Source organism: Nothoprocta perdicaria, unplaced genomic scaffold (genome assembly GCF_003342845.1).
Source record: "Nothoprocta perdicaria isolate Ctin4 unplaced genomic scaffold, notPer1 scaffold_0, whole genome shotgun sequence".
NCBI lineage: Eukaryota > Metazoa > Chordata > Aves > Tinamiformes > Tinamidae > Nothoprocta > Nothoprocta perdicaria.
The window spans coordinates 11,230,248-11,250,834 of NW_020454092.1; the positions used below are offsets into that span (position 1 = coordinate 11,230,248).

Sequence of the window (20,587 nt, forward strand, 5' to 3'; positions counted from 1 at the left end):
GCACAAGAGCATCTTTCACTTAAATGGAGAGCTATTTTGTTTCTGGCTCTCCAAACCACCAAACAGCAATCCGAAACAAAAGAGAAGAATACAACTGGAATTAAGGATCAGAAGACTAAAACTAGTCTCTTGGCTGATACTCAGGCATAAAAGAGAGGGAGAAATAAAAGGCTGATTTTCTTCTTCCCACCACACGCACAGTTGGATTTTGCATCTCAGAGCGTGTACCCAAGAGGTCTTACTGAAGTAACTCAGGTCACTTGTTTTGGGTGACCAAGTACAAAATTCCAGGGGTTTCATTTAACCCCTGGATGTTTTTTTCCTTAGGAAGCCTTCCCCCCAAAACATTCTCTTATCTGTATGCAGGAAGMGAAAACTTTACTGTCATTTCTATTGTCCCTGTCTATCTTCAGGGGGCATCTTCTATAAAGTATGACATGCGTAGGGTTAAAGTATATAAAAAAATCAAAAGCCAGCAGAGAAAGTATATGTGAAAAAAATACAGGCATTGATCTGCACAGTGGGGTTTAGAGAATAATCTTTTCAGTTTACACGTTATAAAACATGCACAAGGGCAGCATGTCAGGCAGCTGCAGACACGAGCAGTGAAGATATTGGAAATAATTGAACTTAGAACAAAAGATTAAAGAGTCTGCCTTCAGTTCAGGAATACTCCCCTTTGCACTCCAGAAATTTACATCGGAAAGGTTTATTTATCCTGTTCTGCAGCAAGAAAGCTTTTGGGAATGCCTGCTCCCCAAAGGGAGGTGTCCCAAACCTGGGACCTTGATACCACTGCTCAAGCCTCGGGCACAGTCTTTGTCCATGCCAATTCCTCCTCCAAAGATGACTTTCAAGCCAAGCTGCTTTCATTTTATTGTCTCAGCAAAGCACAAACAAACAGATGTCACTATCCCCTCCCTCCAATCTTCGGTGAAAAAAGCAGCTGAGAATTTTTTCAAAAGGGAGTTTCTCTAAAAAACATATTGCAGGAGACTCAATGGTGATGTCACAGATCAGAGGTTTATTTCAAGCATCTGCTCAAGTCCTGTTGAAGGCTCATGTAAGAAAAACACTCAATTATGAAATAATTTTCCAAACTGAGCCCAGAGAGGCACGCAGAGGGATGTTTGCTTTCCAGGGCACCACAGAAGTTGTGAGGCAGGACACAGCTTTGTCACTTGGAATAACTAACCAAAACGAGCCCAGTTCTTTTCCCTCAGTAGCTTTGGCTCTGCACTGCTACCAACAGTCTAGATACTTAAGAAGTTTGAGCTATTTTAGTGGAACTTCAAATGCAAATGAAGAACAGATCAAACGAGACCTCTGTAGGGAGACTGCCAGGTTTCTTCTGGAAACTATCTTAGGGTAACATCAAAGAAAAATATTTCATTTTCAGAAGATACCACTTAAAAAGAARTGACTGTACATATTACTCAGACCCAGAGTGGAGAGGACACTACCATTTTGCTGTTTTGTGGGAGACGGTATCATGAGAACAGAACTATTTTACAAAGAACTAGCCACTTCGGGGAGCAACCTGACAGAGAAGGAAAGTTTTGGTTTTAATTTCGTCTTAGGAAAGGGCTTAGTGTTTTCTAAGGGAACTTTTCACCAAGAGGAAGGCTATTGTTTTGATTCAAAACACAGATGGAGAACAAGAGGATGGGTGCCATCAGACTGAACCGGAGAGGCCTGCAGGAGCAGGACTACAAATTTACCCTTAAGTACCCAAAAGCAACGCTTCTGTTACTGTGTAATTCCATCAGAAAAGCTATTAATTGCACCCTAAAGGAAGAGGCTTAGCTTCCAGGCTAGATCTGAGCTAACAGAGCAGCCCATTTCGACTGCTGGATGCCCCTAACTTTGCTGGGGGGTAAGAGGCAGAGCCACCCACCAGCACAAGCAGCCTGGGGCCGTCCTTCCCCTCGGCCCTCCCTGCTCCAGGAGGCTGGATGTGCTGGGAAGGCCGCGCTCCCACGGAGGTGGTTGTGGGGGACACTCACCCACGCGCTGCCTCCCTCCTGCCCGGTGCTGCGTGGCTCCCCACACACTCCGAGGTGCTAACCTGGCCCTTCCCTTACTAAGCTCAGCTTACTAAGGTTCAGGGCAAGCAGCGTTCTACACACTTCAGGGCACTGGTTTTCAGGAGCACTGGTTCAAAGCCGTGCAGCTGGCAGAACACAGCAGGGAAAGAGGCTACTCACAACTATTGAGAAGCCTCAGTTAGATACTCGGACATCGTTTTCATCACAGCTTCTTCATGTTTTCCATGTATTGTATCTTTCTGTGCTTTTTATCATGCCACTCATCACAGCAGCTTTCTCTTCCCTAACAGCAGGTTACCTCGCTGCCTCCAAAGAGAGCAGTATCTTATTTTGAACCAGTCTTTCCCATCCATGCAGACAGCTGGCAGCTTCTCTGCCTCAATGGCAGGAAAAGCCAACGGCTGCTAGTGACAGCCTGGGAAGAGGATGACAGAGGATGATGGATACAAACAAGGGGGCAGTTTCACCTGTAGATACCGAGAGAACTGCTGCTTTTGGATCTCATTCATTTCACTAATCTTTTGCATTACTCTCCAGCAACAAGTCCCATTGCTGCCCAAGCAGGCTGAACCTGCCAATAATGCCTGCTGTTACCAAAAAAGCGATGGGACCTATAGTCTATAAACAGATACTAAAAGGATCAGGAACATACAAGTCCTCTAACATCCTTAATACAACACCCAGAGACGCTGGGAAGCGCCAAGGAATGGACATCAGAAAGCAGTCACACACATCCTCCCCCTAAATAGCATCTCCTGTCAGCACTATGGGACAGCAGACAACCCCAGCAAGGCACTTGGCATGTTTTTCTGCTATTTTATCCTCATCACCCAGGGTGTAATGAGGCCCCTACTACACACTTAGGCTCCTACCAGTTTTTAATCCAGCAGATTGCCCTCATGCTCATTTCAGAGCTCCCTAAGCTGTAACAGAGCTGAACTGACCTCAGCATTTCCAAAAGCATCTGTGAAAATTGGCAGCTTGGGGAGAACCGTGAACTGCAGCACCAGGGTGCGTGCGTCCAGAACTGCACACGAGCAGATTTGTGGAAAGACCTATTATCAGTCTGCATTCTGYTCATGTTTGGAAAGGGTTCTTTACAAAAAAAAAAAGTAAAGGTTTTTTTTTCCTCCCCCTTTTCCAATCTAGCTAAAAGGAAAGGCTCATTTTGCATTAAGTGACGGCATTTTTCTGGATAATTCCTGCTCCTCCAAGAAAAAAGATTCCAGCCCCTTCATACCATATCTCCTTATTGGACTTCTGTTAAGATTTAAAGTGCAGAAAGATCATTTATCTTTTCTAAATTTATTTTAAGGAGATCAAGTATTCTGTCATCTGATGTTACATTTGTAACTGAAAAGGGGAGAAGGAAGGAAGAAGGATGAGGAATCTTACTTGTCTGGGTTTTTCACTCTGAATGTTGCATTAAGAGCTTTTAATCTGGAATCTGCCTGAAAAAAAAAAAAGGGGGGGAAAAGTTTTGTTAATTTAACACAATTAAATTCCAGTGACAAAAATCTCAGCCTTCTTGCAGCACCATCAGAAAAAATTCCTGTCTTCTTAGAATATTTAAAGCTTCAAACACTGAATAAATCTGATACTACCTACCCTGCATATTAATTTTCTTTTTTAATAAAAAGTAGAAAAATGAGCTATAAAATTAAGCTATTTTTATGAACTAAGATGTAAACAGTATCCACTAATACTAAGCTAGTATAATACCGAATCGCACAAAAACAGTCTCTTCCTAAAACGTTACACAAATCACAGAGTTAAGATTCACAACCCTACATTCTTTTGAGATGATGCAATTAGGTAACATAAGACCATATGGACAAACTATTTTATATTTTTCAAACCAAATTAAACCAGCGGTAGAGTGACCTCTACATGCTCTTTATTACTATGAACAGTCCCCTAGTGAAATCAAACTCTCATATACCATGYTCTCTTATTTTATGAGCTACTTTAGAGAAAAATATAATTTGTATATCAGAGTAGAGCTGCTTTAATGCAATATTCTTTTCTGAAATACAGCATATGTTTGGTCTTTACAGAAGAAAGCTCAATGCCTAATTAAAAGGTATTCTTGATACGTTGGTTTACCAGTATCTGAAACAGGAAGATAAAATGAAACTTTTTAAAGAGATTCTTATCTAACATTAAAAATTAAGCAATAGGTACTTACACTTAAGAACACACTAATGCAAATAAGGCAACTCACACCAGTCCACAGAAGTGCCACAGAATCCCAGCTTTTTCTTTCTGGCATCTTACACCTAGTGTCTCCCCAAAGTTTATCAGGTCTCCTCCATACTCCATGGAAACCCCAACTTGGAGGTTACCTGTCTGGAACTCACTTTTGCTCAAACATCTTCCTTCATAGAGGAAGAAACACATTTTGTGATGTGTTCAGCACCGCAGCTGTGCATGATTTCTGTCCCATAGATCTAGCAAGCTAGTTCAACAGTGCTTGTTATGCGACTAGGTATACGACACAGAAATATTTGGGGCAGCACTAATGAACCTGAAGAGCAATTTGGGATTTTACTGTGAACTAACTGAATGTTGTGTCCTCCCAGATGAATGGGGTCTTTTCGTCAGGGTCCTCTCAGTTGTACTGATGAGGCAGGCACTGTGTGAGGCTGTTCTACCCCCTGCTACTCTGGTCCCAAGCAGAAAATACCCATTTTTTTGAACACCAACGCAGACTCCTTTCACCTGGAACCACCTCCATGGATACCTTCCCACATGTCCTGCAAATAACTTCATGGAAGAGGAGTTTCACCCTTCAACTAGAATGACCATTATTGATGGAAATTTTCTACACCAACACAGTCCTCTATCAAAATAGCTGCTTGTTACCTACAGCTGCCCTTCATCCAACAACCAAGGTGAAGACAACCCACAGAGTCACAGGCAAATGAATAATACCTGCAAGTCTAAGGACTTGCTTCCTATAAGTTGGCACCTATAGGAAGAGTCAGTGCCACAGCTCAGTCAAGAAGTGCAGTTAAGATCACACAAGAACACAAAATGCTGCAGCACCCTAACTCCCAACCCCAGCACTGGGACGCGTGACCTACACTTAGATCTTTATTGCTCTATCTCCACATGGTGTTATACTCACAAGTTAGATCACAGATAGCTCAGGTGCACCTGCCATCACTCCCCACGTGTCCTCTTGCAGAAGTGCCACCCAGGCAAGACTTAATCAACATCCTCCTGCCTGCCAGGTAGTTACCGTGTAGGACTTAATAAATTCAAATGCCTTTTAAGTTCCTTGAGACAAATTCAAATTCAACAGGCTCAGAAATGATGGCACCCCTGACTTTTTTGTGGCATCTTCTGCTGGCATGTTTTCTGCTTAAATTTGGCACTAGTATCTGAAGTGGTAATAACCTTAATTGACAACATATGAAAGCATGACTATGAGCCCAAGTTCATTAGCTTCAAACCTTATAAAGGTCAGAATTCCACATTACTAGCAGAATTACAAGACTGAGCATCCAATATACAAACAGATGAACAAACCTGCTGCAAAACTGGACAGCTGAAATCTTACCTATCACATGCTCAGAACACCCTGGCATTGTAGTTGAGCATACCTGTGTAACGCCTTTTACTCATTCTAGAGGCAATAGCCTCAGCTATGTTTGTTAGGAGTATTTCTTTGTCACAGCAGTCACCAAACAGCCATGGTAATTACCTTTAACTGAAATCCAGTCTCATTCACCATTTCTTTCCATCCACCTTCCTAAAAACACAAGGAAAGTACTGTTAGARCAACCAAAGAGTGCAACAGCTTTTCAAGGTCATCATATCAGAACCACATCACACCTGGAAGAAGAGGAGACTCTCCACTGAACTCAGGTCAGTCTTACTCACTCTCCCCATCTCACAGGGAGAATCTGGGCTCACAGTGACACATCAGCAATTTCTGCTCACACTGTGGCCCTCCCCAGAAGCTTCCTCCTTTCATCGTGTGCCCCATCCTCTCTGCCAAGGTGATCAGAGCTTTGTCTAAAGAAACACCCCAGCTCTTCAGACAGAGCAGTAACTAACATTGACTATCAGGCTATCAGCAGCTCCAAGGACATCTGCAGCAGACGGCAGAAAGTTCTAATGCCTTAATCATTTCTATTATAGATTTATAATAAAGAATAGTTTAAAATTTCCTTTTAAATAGTTAAGAGCAAAACGAGCTAGCCCAGAGCGCTCTAAGTGAGCGGGCAGTGAACTTGGCCCAGGGCTGCAAAGTGTTGCACAGGAATCTCAAGCATGCACAAGCAAACCCAGGCAGGGGTCTGGAAGGAAACAAGGTGATCCTGCCAGGAGCCACCCCCTCCCACGGGAGCCTTCCTTGGGCTAACAGGCACAGAGAGAAGTTCAGCTTCACTCAAGAGGCAGGGGGAAAGATCACAACTCCCATCTTCACATCTAGAAGGGAAGCAAGAAGAAAGGGGCAACGACTCCAGTGTGCACATTCACCTCATTCACTCCTAGTAGCCATTTTTCCATGGCTTTCAGGCCCCCAGCAGGCTCATCCACATTATCATACTGCGCTAGGATGAACTATCTGCTCACTTAGCTATGGGGAAWCTCTGGTAAAAGCCTCAGAGCACCAAGAAATGCCCAGCATCTTCCCAAGCTGGTACCTGCAGAATGCAACGCCTTGGCTGACAACTGGATGGCAGCTCTTGGGAGCAGAGTATGAATGGATTACGATTCAGAGCACAAAGCTGAAGAAACCATGTGCATCCCAGAAGCAAACTGGAAGCCAGTACTTTCGCTGCAGCCAGCAGGATAGCATGCTAACTGTATTCCAGGTTTAGCACTAGGAAAGCTTTTCCAACCAATTTACGTTAAGTTCCTCCAAAATGCTGTTCCAGAGAGACAGATGCTCTGAGAAGCCTTTCAGCTAGGCTGGAAAATAATATTCAAAAGGTGCACTGGAAAGCCAGCTGCACAACTGAAATGGGCTATTAGATGCATTTAGCTTGTATTTGCTCATGTTGTCCATCCTTCTCCTGGACTTAAAACAAGCTACAGGTCACTGGGAGGGAAAAAGGAAAAGAGACTTATCTTAAAGAAAGAATCACTAAAAAGGATGTATTTAGAAAGCACATGCCACTTTACCTGCGTTAGAAATGAATAAAAGATGTTGTCCTGACAAAGGACAGGATGTGAAGCCACACGTAACAGGAAGTTTTCCAAACCAATTCTTCGTCTTTCCACAAAATCTGGATCCATATTATCTGCTGATAGCTTATGCCAAACAAAGTCAGCCTATTTAAACAGAGGCGCATTAGTAGTAAATAAATAACAGWAGTAAATAAATAATACAGAGCAAGCCTCAGCTACCTTACCCTTTTTTCTGGCAGAGGTGGAACAACAATATGGGGAAAAGTTACTAACAAGTAATTCCTCAGCAATTCAAATTCACTGTAACGTCGCCACAAGGAGTCCACTGGGGAGCACTGGCCCTCRTTCTGGGACTCCACAGCTCTGAAAGACAAAAACACCAAGTCTGAGCATCGCGGAGCCACCTCCCTCTCCCTTCAGTACAACTGTAGTAGTAAGCCTGAAACCTTGCCCAGTAATGGTTACTTACCCACTACCAATAGTTTCATATTTYCATCTTCTACATACTTAATTTCTAAAAGAAAAATCCTCAGTTTTTGCATGACAACACACAAAATTTCTGCACATGCCAGAAACAGAGAAAAAGATTCATTTTCATCCACCACAAGGAAACATTAGCCCAGTAAACAGTTACTCGAGTGGCTTAGTTCACATCACTGCAGTCACACAGATTGCTCTTGGAAGAGGGTTAGGCCACAGGCCAGCGTGACTTCATGAACAGCCCAAGGAGTCAAGAGCACTCAACTCACTACTCAATAAAACCAGTCTAGACAAAGCTCACTACGSTGCATGCAACAACTAGAACAATTAGAAACATAACTTGAAAATGTTAGCGTATAAAGGAAATTTTGGAAAGCACAGGGAATTTCAAAGCACTCCCAGTCTTTTGTTCAAAGGGGTATCTTTTTAAGTTCAAGGACTAAGGATGTGTAGTCTAACGAAAGAGCTAAGATAGGATAAGCAGGTGCTGCACAAGCGATGTCTCTGAACCTGCTGTGCAACACCAAGCCAAACATCTATCAGGAGATCAGAAGAACTTGTGTTACTATAAAAGGAGAAACCGTGGGATTCTCCAGGATAAAAAGTAACAGATAAAACACTYGATGCAGGAACAGTCCTCAAACACAAGCCAGTAAGAGCAACAAAAGTACTTTGGGATATCCTGAATTTGACCATCGAGCCAGTAATATTTTTYGGCAACTGGTATATCAGAATACACACGCAAGGACAGCCTTCAGTTGGGGCACCTGCAAAGACACCAGTGGCACCTACATCCACCTCAGCTCTCWCACTCAGCAATTACTTGATGCAAGAAGGAAGTCTCCAGTCCGACCCGCTACCAAAGCGGGGCCAACCAGAGCAGGTTGCTCAGAGCTGTGTCCAGAGGGGCTCTGAGTATCTCCAACGACAGAGACTCTACAGCCTCTAYGGGAAACCTGCCCCAGTGCTCGACTCCCCTCATCACTACAAAAGTCATTTAAACCGAGTTTCCTTTATTCCAATTTGTGTTCGATGCCTCTCTACCTGTTTCTGGGATCACTGGGAAAGCCTGGCAGAGTCTTTGCTACTCCCACCCCTCAGATATTTATGTTTAGCAGCAAGATCCCCCCGAGCCTTCCCTTCTCCAGCTGAACAGCTCCAGCTCCTCCTCTTTAGACAGATGCTCCGCTGCCTTAACCATCTTCAAGGCCCTTTGCTGGACTTGCTCCAGTACATCCATGTTCTCCTGGTCCTCGCTGGACAAAGTCCATTATGAACTACAAAAACATATACAACGTACAGCACACTACTGCATACTGCACTAGGGCATTTCTTTGAGTAGGATTCAGGCCAGACAGCTCTTGAGCTCATAATCATTTTCTGGAGTAAAGTGCTCAAGATGATATACACATTATTTGACACTTGAAGCTGCTAAATTATAGGGCTGGATTTCTAAAAATCTCATTGAAAAACAAGCATCCTTGCCCTTGAGCATCCCCACATATTTGATACATTTAAACAAAATACAAGGAGGCTTTGTCATTCATGCCATTCATATGTGTTGTCGTTAGAAAGGAACAACCTTGATACAACCTCTTAAAAAGTGTGGTTATATCTTGAGGTGGAAGCAACACAATACACAGAATTACCTCGTCAGAATCTTTTAGGGTGATTAACGCACAGCTTTCCTGGARATCTAGAGCTGCTTTGAGAAAATTACATTTATTCTAGGCGACTGAAGTTGCAGGAGAAAAATTTACAAGGRAAAAGAGGAGGAAAAAAAAGACACATTCACAAAGATTCTACACAAAGGGCTGTAGATCAAAACTAGTTAGGACTGACTTAAGTCAAACAGGTTGGTGAATGCTGAAGTCCAAGCCTCACTGAGCCCCACTTGTGTAGTACAGAGCATTCAGAGAAAGGTGCAGCCGTGGCTTGTTTTGCCGAGGGTGCCCTCGGCTCGGCCCTGGTCGGACAGGCAGCACCACATTCCTCTTTGCAGTGTTTAGATTATGCAGCACTCGTGCAAGAACACTTCAGTTAGAAGTGTGTGTCTAGTGATCACATTACCACTAGGATGGAGGCAAATTTAACACAGATATAAGGAATATAACCTACATGCTSTAGGTGTGCCTGCTTGAGCAGGAAGGTTGGACTAGATGATCTGTAGAGGTCCCTTCCAACCTTAAATATTCTGTGAATCTGTGAATTAAGCTACCATGCCTCTGAAGATTAGCTACTCTGTGTAAAGCTAAAGGCACTTCCCTAAAGGAGAAACTCCCAGCAGGATATTTTAAATAATCTGGCCAGTCTTGAATGATTTTCCCAGGCTCAAGCCTTACTGCACAAGCACATGTGAATACGGGGAAKGGAAAACCAAGCCCCACATCCCTGCAGGACCCAGCCCCATCCCACGGGGACCCACCTGCAGGGCAGACACAGGTGCTGCTGCTCCAGCCAAACAGCCCGGAGGCTGACCTGGAGTTACCGGGACACACTGCCCCAAAGGAAGCAGGCTGCAGCCCCCCTCACTTGGASAGCATCGCAACAAGGATTTCTCTGCAATATAACGGGTGTTCCAGGACATAAGGAAGAGAGGAAGCAGAGGCCCAAGAGATGGATCTAGTCCTGTAACTATTAAATGGCTCTGTCACTCCTGCACACAGCATTTCCTGGCTTCAGTAAATTCATCCTTGGGCTCTTGTGTTTAAATACCTTTTCTCTCTAGTTTAGCAGTTTTACTTTTTTTTTTTTTTCCTTTAAGTGTTAACCAAAGTTTAAGACTCTCTGTACTAGCTCATAATGAAGGTACAGCCTAAGTGTCCATTCAGCACTGATGGCAGCCTAACACATCCCAGATACACCGCAGAGCTACGGAGGCTTAAGAAGCTGCCGCCAAAGCTCAACTCCAAGCAGGGAACTTCACTTGGTTTTCAAAAAGGTCATTCTCACTTTTATTCTTGCCAATATGAGCCCTTATGGAAAAAGTACTGCAATTATTTTCCACCCCACTAACTCATTCTAAAGGTTTATATTGTTACAGGCAGCTTGAAATACAYGTTTCTGCCTCCATGGTACTAGCTACTTAGAAAAGCTCATTTGGCTGTTTCGCTTCAGCTTTGTGTGCACCTACAGGACAAGCTCTCTCTTCTGCCTGTAACCCAATCRGCTCCTGATGCACTGCAAGTCTGATTTTGCATTTCTCACTTTCTGAACCATTTGCAAGCCCCCACGATAGGAACAGGGTCAGCACAGAGAAGACTGCCCAGACCTGTATCTCCGAAGGCAGTTCCTGCTCCAGGCAGCCCTTTGCAAGGGCACTTACTCAGAAAAGAGCTATCCAGAATTTTGGCAGCATGTGTTTGCAAGTGGTCTTAATACAACATACTCGTACCAAGCACTGTAACAGTAATATAAATAAGCAGTACAAAGTTACTGAGTTGGTCTTCCATAGCCTGAACTGCCTTAATCCATCTCTTTTTGCAAAGTCAGCTTTAGCACATAATAGTTCGTCAGTATTTTTCTTAAAACTTCAATTCCTGCAGTCACTAGCAACATCATTTTAAAAGTGTAATTATTTCCRATACCTTTGTAATAAAAGTGTGGCAAAAGACATAGAAAATACCACCCTGCTACAAACAGGAAAAAAAAATGAAAGCAAGAAGARCATATTTATAAATTTAAAGCGACTTCACGGAGTGAGGTCTATTTGATGACCCACATAACCTCTACTTGTGTAGTMCAGACCACAGATGAGAACACTAGTTTACAGGCTCCCACTGCCTCCTACAAACACTGAGGAAAGGCCAAGTGAGCAAAAGGATCGTGAGGTATTTTAATGGGGGAGCAGCCCAGCAAGTGCCTGCAATGGTTCAGGCCAGTGAGTGCCAGGAAGCCCTCACTGCAGGAGCCCACAACCCTGCACACGAGGCTACTCCAATGCAGACTGCGCTCCTAGYGCTCCAGGACTGTGTGGCAGAGTTCACTGTGAACAAGAGGCAGCAAAAAAGCTCATTTGGAACCATTTGTTGTACATTTAAGAAGGTGTTTGCTAGAATTGACAGGAACCTGCCACTTACTAAACCCAAAGAAAAAAAAGACAAAAAACAAACAAACAAAAAAGAACAGTAACATCTCAGTCCACTCACACCAGAGGGGTGAGGTGGGACAGAACATTAATCAGGAACCAAAAGATGGCCTAGGAGCACCAGCAAGGACGGACATGGTTTCTGAAGGCGCCCAGCCCTGTGCTGGAACAASCCCCTTCATGGCACGGCTGCAGCGCAGGCAGCCCGCTACTCCAAGACGTTACTTCCAGCAGAAGCTCCAAGCACCCCAGAAGGGAGCAGACCACCAGGAGGGCTGGTACCCCTCACCACAGCTCCCCTCCTGCCCACACTGAAGAAACCGCTACGAAATTTGACTTGGAAGAACCACCAATTTGTTCCAACATGGCAGATTTGGACACTGGAAGTTAGGCCTCCCTCAATCCAAGTTAATTGAACTTTAAAATCCTCATGAGAAAAATACTAACTTCATCTCACAACCTAACGAGAAAGTTGCAGCTTAAATTACTGCTAGAGAGCCCTGCAGACCAAACCTACACTGGGTTTTGGTTTTCTAAACTAGGCAGCATCCGATGCAACCCCCTCAGCACACTATATTAAGACATTTGCCATTATTTCTCCTCTCAAATTATCTTATTCTAAAGAATATTTACTCTTACTTCCTTAAAGGCACGTGTGGCTTTTTTAATTGTTACCATTGTGTGACACAAGAAGTCTTGCTGTGGGTGAAAAAGGAGTCAAGAGAAACAGATAACAAGCAAAGGGGGGAAAATGATAGGAAAACGCAGGCACTGATCCAGGGATTTCTCTGGAGGACGTTTGTGCAGCTTCCTGGCGGGCGGCTGCACCTGAGCAAGTGCCTCCTACGCAGCCACCGTGCCGGGAACAACCTGGGCCTTGTTTTTAAACCTGGCCTTGAAGGTTCCAGCCTTAGCGGCCAGCGGGAGGACAAGGACAAGGTGCTGCAGGTGCAGCTGCGCCTCCGCGGCCGCTCGAGCAGCTGGGCTTCTCATGCTCCAGGTCTCCTTTGAGCACATTCCTTAAGGTGTGTCTTGAAATTATTAATCCTAGCTTAAAACTGCCAGCCCCTGCGAAGGCAGGCCTGCATCTTCTCTCCCCCTGCCACACCAAGGCGTTGATAAAGTGAAAGCAACTCAATTCAGGGATTCTAGGCTGCCTAACACTGCAGGGAGGGTGAAGGAAGAAAAGTGGATCCTTGCTGGTACCTTCCCACCGGTCACGAGCCAGGCAGGAGGCAGAGCCACACGGTGCCCTTTTCCACAGGGTAAAAAGAGGCTGAAACTGCACAGATGGATTTGGGACCGGCAAGCAGGACGGCAGAAATCTCTGCTTTAATCTCACAAAACACACCTCCACCTGGTTATATTATGAGACCATAAAATACGCCCAGTTAAGAGCACTCCTCCCCAGGAACCCCATTGCAGGAAGGAAGCACAAACCCACAGAGCTGCTCATTACACTTAATGCCTTCATTACCATCCAGTTTTTTTAGCCCACATTCTGAAATCCACCATTAAACCCAAGTGCTGCAGACCAGTTTCTGTCAATTAAGATTATAATCACTTGTTGACATTTAGTCAAATGTCTCAATTTGTTTTGGTTTGAAAAAAGAAAAAAAAGCACAACATTATACTTGTATTTTCTTCAGACAGGAAAACCATGCGTTTCCCCTCTAAGTAGTTTCAACAATGCATGTTATTCATTGAAGGAATCAACCTGGCTTAAAAAAAATGAGAAGACAAAATTGAAACCTTCAGCTTTTACCTTCATAACTGATGTTATCGTAAGTGATTAGAAGATTACTTTACTCCAAAAGCCACATTCATTTACCTTAATTCAAAGTGCCAACGTGAAAACTTTAGTCCATCTACTTAACCTCTTCCCATTTGCCATTTAAAACTAATTATATTAAATGGGCCATTAAACTATGCTTAATGCAATAAAAAGAGGAACGGCTGCAAAATATCAGAAGAGGAGGAGTATATTGAATTTATTTCCTTATAAAAGCAATCACTTCAACTGCAGAATCCATGTTAGCTTTCAGCCTTTGACCCCCCAGCGTACAGCAACCAACACTTTCATTCCCTCAGGATGGGCAAGGTTCACTCTCTCCATAGAGGAACGTGGTCTACAGGCAGGGTTACTTTTTCCTATCAGTTATCTAGGAAAATCTCTCTGTATTTAGGCTCTGAACAAGCAGAAGAACATAAAGATCGATGACCATACACTTTAAGTCACCAAAGATACCTGGCATGACAAAAAGGTAGTTTTCTTGTCAGAAAACTTTTCACAGATGGACTTTTTTTTTTGATACTGTGTTGACTAAACAGTTTGCTATTTAAAACTAAAATAGACTGGGCAGGCTGATGAATCATAGTAAGACATAAATTGCACAAAAGTCAGCAGCAAAGTAAGCTTTACAGCATTCCCTCTTCTTTCATCCCCTGCCTCTCCCCTGTTTACAGCTCAGGCCAAAGTCACACATTCTCTTCCCTTTTTTCCCCCCCACTATCTCGTATTGCAAATAAAACTTCCTTCTGTAGTGCAGCTTTAGCACCGCTGAACTGAGACCTGGCAGGCTGCTGATTACAGCTTCATTTGTCTCTCAGACTCCTTCCTGAGAGCTCCTTACGCTTTGGATTGACAGCCAAAGCCCTTAAAGGAGAAGCAGGCATCATTTCTTTATGTCCTAAGCTAATTAGGGGAAAAACTTCCGAAACACTGAACAGAAATAAGATTAGGAGCTTCCTCAGCCATCCTGGGAGAGCAGTGAGCAACGTAGTCACCTTGACAAACTGCAGGTGAAGGAAGCTCAGCCTGGGCACGCTGCAAACCAGCAACCTTGCCATTAAATAGCCCGCTATGATGCRGCCCAGGAGTGCCACCTTTTAACAAGGTTTTAGGAAAACAAAAATAAAACCCATTCACAAAAACGGTTATTGGCCCACGTGACCAGGAAATTGAGGCTAGAGATCCAAAAGCCAGCAAGGACCCAGACCACAGTTAAGTCAATGGAGGTGCCCTCGAACTAGGAAACAAATTGTTTACTTTAAAGGAGAGCTAGGAAGGAAAAAGGCATTCCTGTGCTATTTAGAACTAAAAGCAACTGCAGCTCATCAGTGTGGGCTTCTGGAAGCGCTCTGCATTCTGCTGAGTTCTCAGCCCTGCCATGGAAAGTGATGGCTACAAGAGCAGGAGCCAACCCTGGGGTTGATACCATCTCAGTTCTTCCTGCAGTTTCAAGCACAGCTTTGTATGAGATGCTGCTACCTACATTTCCAGAAACCAAGCAACTCTGAATTTAAGTGAGGTGGTGAATATCTATATTTTTAGTTACATGGAAGTGCTCTGCTGAGCACCATCTGAAGGAGGAATATTTAGTTACACATGCGTTCTTAAAATTACAGTATTTGCTTTAATGCCATTTCACACAGAAGAAGTGGAAGCATTCATCTGTTCTCACAGGCAGAATGTAGGAGCTGACCAAGTTATTTTTAAACATCAGCACAGCATAACGGAAGCTGTGGAGCAAACTGACTTCAAGACTAATTGATAGGAAATAGCTCACCACAAAAATGTGCTACACTAATGCAGAAAGGTGTAAACCAAGAATAAAGGGGATGCTTTCAGGCAGGAAGCTTGACCCTGAAATGTGCTGAAGCCCTGTGGTCTACAGCACTGAAGTTTGCTTTGTCTCAAAGAAAGAAGTCAAAGTGTAACAATCGCAAAAGAAAAAGATGAAGAAAAGTAAGAGCTCAAGAGAAGCTGCATGGAAATAAAAGAACACTAGGAAAAAATCTTTTCCATTTGGAAAAGGAGGCAACACCATTGCTTGCATTTTGAAAATACCATTTTATTGGGGCTGATGAAACCAGCATGTTCAAACCTTAGGTGCTCAGCTCCTGTTCTGTAACAAATACACAGTGGTCGTAATTGCATCCAGCTTGTGTCTTTTATTCGCTAAGTTGCACGCAATTCTTCAACTCAAATTGTAACTAAATCCTAGATAGCAGGAACAGTGAAACCCCAGCTCACATAAGTGTAATGCAACTATTATTAAGTGGTCTTCCTTCTATATTACTATAAATTGAGTTTTATTCTTTAGCTACAACATATCCTATTACCCACAGACAAATTGCTGTGAAGGCCACCTACAGCTACAGGCTCAGCAGGAAGCACATTTAATAGCCAGCAATTACACTTACACTAGAAATTTTGCCTCCTCAGCAAAAGGTATCCAGAACCTATTTCACTAGAGATGTCACAAACCCACATTTTCAATAATTCTGTGCGACAAACACGTAATTAGTCTTGGTACTCACTGACCACAGAATTAAATAAATCTTAATGAAAGGAGGAAATCTGGGCAGCAGAATACTATGCCACTACGAGCGAACCACTGGGAAAGACCAGCAGGAGTGAGTTTCAAGTAATATAAGGATGATTGAGAGAGGAGATGCAGACAGCATGTTCTGGGCCGTGTAAAGATGTCCCTAGAGCACGTTTTGCATCACAGCTAGAGACGAAACGCTCCGATTTCCCTCTCTTCTCACTGAGCAGCACCAGTACAGGGGAGAAAAAGAAGTATCACTTTGGTGTGAGAAGAAACSATGTCCCTAAACTGTAACAGAATTCTTTAAAAAAAAAAAGACATCTCAGCAGCTGAGAGCTACAATATTCGTGGGGAAAAAAAATAAAGTACATCCCATAGKTAAAAGGGATTTTGCTCTTGAAGAGTAACAAAATACAATGAACGTATCCCTGCGTATGGTCTGCAGTACAGCAAAGTAACAATTACTGGTGGGTCCCTTAATTGGTTAAAGAGGTTAAAAGCCTTTAACTAGTAACTAGAAGACACATGATAGAATTRTAATTTAAACTCGGAAGTGCAGCTAAGTGCTGTACTTTAAAACAAGTACAATTGCTTTGTTTTGGAGCCTCCTCTGCAGAGTCCACTATTTCTGAGGCAAGATCCAGAAGTTAAAACATGAGAAAAAACTCCTAATAAAGACCAAACTTCTTGCTCCAGCTGAGTAACACGATCCTCCCTAACTGGAATAACAGTAATGTACAGGATTTCACACAGGCAGATTAAAGAAAACTCCTTGCAAGAGAAATTTCCAAGTTTTGCTCTTTACTCAACCCTTGAAGCTGTAAGTTGGCTTTAGGGGAGCGTGTTTGCCGTACTTGTAATACTAAACTTGTTGACAGAAAATGAAAGAAATCTGGAAGCATCAAGCTCTCCAGTGAGAAGATCTACACAGTTTTGCTTACTCTGGCATCARATACATTTCAAATATTGCTAGAGCTGTAAATTTTGTGCAAATTACATCAATCACAATGTTTCCTTGCTTTCTTGTGATACCAAATACGTCTAACCAATATTTCAGACCTCACTGAGCAGTCTGCACCTAAACCTTCCTATCTACAGGTACAGATTTATCCAATGCACATCCAAGGAGCCACCACCACCTTTCAGGCACATCTTTTTGCTCCCAGCTCCAAATGTAAAGCTACAGGATACGGTTCTGCAATGCTACCATTAACGAGAGACCAGACACCAAGTTTTCACAGGAAAAGATCCCCCAATGCAGACTGATCTCATGTTACAAATCATAAACCAACTAAGCTCTCCCACCAACAGCACCTGAATATTTTCATGAGAGGAGAATGAGGGGATTTTCATGATTGTGTTTGGCATGACACATCCAAGGGCGAGTTCTCATCACCCACCTTGTCTCGATGAGGTAAGCAGTGTAGGTTTCTTGCATGTTCATGGCATTTCTCCCCGTCCGTTTTTCTGCCTCCGAAACGGTGATTTCTATTTTTTTYGATAAACAGTCTTCCATCTTTCCAGAAAAGGATAATAAACATTTGTGTTAACACTACCCACAAAAGGGTAAAGCTGCTAACCCTGCCACCCCTTCTCCCTCAGCACGAGGGCTCACTTCAGGCAGGTAAAGCTTCTGACAACACTCAATTTTACCCCTGTGTTCTCTAAGATATTTGCAAAAGAAAACAGGGGAAAAAAAAAAAAAAAAGGCATGGCAGGATGTTGTGACACCATCACTGGCACTGCTAGGCATTGATTCTTCTTCAGGATGCTCTCTGAGCTGAAGTTTCAGAAATTGATTCCCAAAGAAAAAAAAAAAAAAAAAAAAAAAGAGGAGAAAAGGGAGTCATGGAAGTGAACCAGAACAAGCATTCGCAGACACCAAGGACTGTCATTAGGTGGTAAAGCACAGAAAACAATAACAATGATAAAAAAGCTTGTAAGGAGAACTAACTTTGTCTCTTTTTCCCTTTTGGTAGCAGTTTTTACCCAGCCACTGCCCACCTGCCAGGGAACAACCCACCCTCGGGACCCCAGAGGAGCCCCTCACCACGAATCCCCTTGGAAAGGGGACACAGCCTGAAGGCACCTTACCTACACAGAGACCTTCCAGCTCCGGGGGGCAAATTTTATATATATATATGTGTGTGTATATATATGTATACACACACATATATGTATACACACACACATATATGTATATATAACAGCACACACACACACATATATCTATAAAGCACATATATAATAGGAAATAAAATCATCTTATACATATCTGTATTATAGTTATATACTACATATTAACACACATATGTACAATATACACACACAGGATACTTATATTCCATATATGTTTTATAAACATGTATTATGTTACTACATGTTATAAACACAAATATACAGACATAATCCACGTTATCCACACACACCCYGCTACCTACACATCTGTTCCCGCAGGTGGGCAGGCCGGACACCCGGCACCCGGCCCGCACGGGGAGCCCGGGGAGCCTCCGGGGGGACGGAGCCGCCCGGGGGGGACAGAGCCGCGCAGGGCCCGGCTCCTCCCGGGGGTGCCGCGGGGCCGGCGCTGGAGGCCGCGGCAGGGCCGGGACCGGGGCCGGGCTCCCTCCCCACCTGTTGCCCGGTTCGGTTCGGTTCGGGCCGGGCCGCCGCCGCTCGGCCCGTGTGGCCGCCGCCCGCGCGGGCAGCGCGCGCACGCGAGCCCGCTGCTCGGCGCGGCCCGCTAGGCCCGAGGCGCCGCCCGCCCGCGCTCGCTCTCGCGCTCACCGTGGCCGGGGGCCGCTCGGCGGGCGCAGGGCCGCYGCGGGGCGCGGGGGCGGCGGCGCCGTCGCCCTCCTCCTCGTCGCCCTCGTCCTGCTGCTGCGGGCGGCTGCCGCGCGGCTCGGCCGCGCCGCTCTCCATGGCCGCGAGGGGCTCGGCCGCCTTCCCTCCGCGCACGCGCTGAGGCCGGCCCCGGCGGGCAAACTCATCGCAGCTGCGGCGCGGCGGGCGGCGCCGCCCCGGGGCCTCCCGAGGCCTCCCGCCGCCCCGGGACCGGGACCGGGACCGGGACCGGACCGGACCGGGCCGGGCCCAGTGCGGCAGGTCGCCGCTGTGTGAAACACGCTCGCCCAGGGGACACCAACGGAGGCATCTGCATTTTTTCCCCATTTTCCCCAATTTTCAGCCTCCAGCCTCCAGCCCGCTATTTCCATGCCGCTTTGCCCAAACTCCGCAACCGCCCCAGCTTCTCCCCGCTACACGCTCACGGGAGCAGCCCTGAGGACGGGGCTCTGGAGCGGTTCGCCCATCCCGCCTGATCCCGCACCGGGCCACAGCGCCCGGCGCCTCATCCTGCCCCATGCCCTGGTGCTTGGGTTGTTCCCGAGGGAAAGGTCTCCGGTCCTTTCTGGTGCCCCGGCCATCGTTTYGGGCACCCCGGCACAGCCTCAATGCTCCATTCAGGCTTCCCATCTTCTCAYCGGATTCACATCCTGTGATTCCGGCACAATTTCATATTCACAGGGATTTCTGTTCTTTTTAATGTCCCCTTTTCAAACTAGGGTTGGCCGCAAGCTCAGGGGGTCAAGGAGTCCGTAGGGGCTTCTTTGCTTCAAAAAGAAGGAGGAAAAAAAAAGAAATCTGTATTGACCCCAGTTGAATTTGCATACATTCCCCTTCCAAAAAAATGTATCTTTTTCTTTCAATGACAATTAAAATAAATCTCAGGGCCCTCTTTGAAGACCCCGTGCAGGAATACTTAGCGTCTGGTTTCTATTCTGTTGTCTTCAGTGTTTATTCAACTTTTCCCTCAGATTGTTTGAACTGATACCTCGGTCCCTCCTTTCCCACCCCTCCACCACTGGGGCTGGATGGCGTTTCCCAAGCTTTTTTCACCAAAGGCTCTTCTAGAACAAAAGTTTTTTTACAAATATGTGAACCGTGATTTGTCCTTTGAGTAGGGTTGATTTAAGATTTGTTTTCTAAACCTAAAGCCCAGTTCAGATGTAAAAGCATGATTGCACGTTGTACCACAGCGCCTGTTTTCCATTAGGGCATGGTCTTCTTGTGTTTACTCAAGATGTACATTAAGATACATACCTTGTATCAATTACATTTGCATTTGCGGGATGTGCGTACTGAAATTTTTCTGATCCATATCAGCAATATAATGGAAATATTTATGTGAAACTCAGACAGGATATCATACTTTGTGTTAAATATTTTTATTAGGGAAGCAGCATTATCGATAAAATACAGCAGTACTGAAGTGCAGCAGTACTTTGAGCTATAGCGTGCGTTAGTTATTTCAGAAACAGCTTTGGGTCTTCTTAATACTTCTAAAAAATAGTACAGTAGAGATGTGGAGAAGAATTAAAATGCTATGTATATAGGCCAAGGTTAATGCTAGAAGTAAACGTCTGGCTGGCCAATGGCCTCGTGTACACGAGAGCCTGGGAGCACTGGAGCCAACAGAAAAGAAAAAACAAAAT

General features: G+C 44.7%; 1 protein-coding gene across 2 annotated transcripts in view; it reads right to left on the bottom strand.

Annotated features, from left to right (window-relative positions):
- Positions 1-18,910, bottom strand: part of SNX4 (sorting nexin 4) — a 31,745-nt gene extending 12,835 nt beyond the window's left edge. The window contains exons 1-6 of one of the 2 annotated variants that reach the window (XM_026054464.1): positions 18,882-18,910; positions 17,495-17,610; positions 7,418-7,556; positions 7,188-7,337; positions 5,758-5,805; positions 3,444-3,499 (exon numbers count right to left, since the gene is read on the bottom strand). In XM_026054464.1, coding sequence (XP_025910249.1) covers positions 3,444-3,499; positions 5,758-5,805; positions 7,188-7,337; positions 7,418-7,556; positions 17,495-17,610 — 509 coding nt within the window. In that variant the 5' untranslated portion in view covers positions 18,882-18,910. Of the gene's footprint in view, positions 1-3,443; positions 3,500-5,757; positions 5,806-7,187; positions 7,338-7,417; positions 7,557-17,494; positions 17,611-18,535; positions 18,591-18,881 lie in introns of those variants that run through there. The other variant, XM_026054473.1, reaches the window with a different exon arrangement.
- Between the last annotated feature and the right edge of the window lie 1,677 nt (positions 18,911-20,587).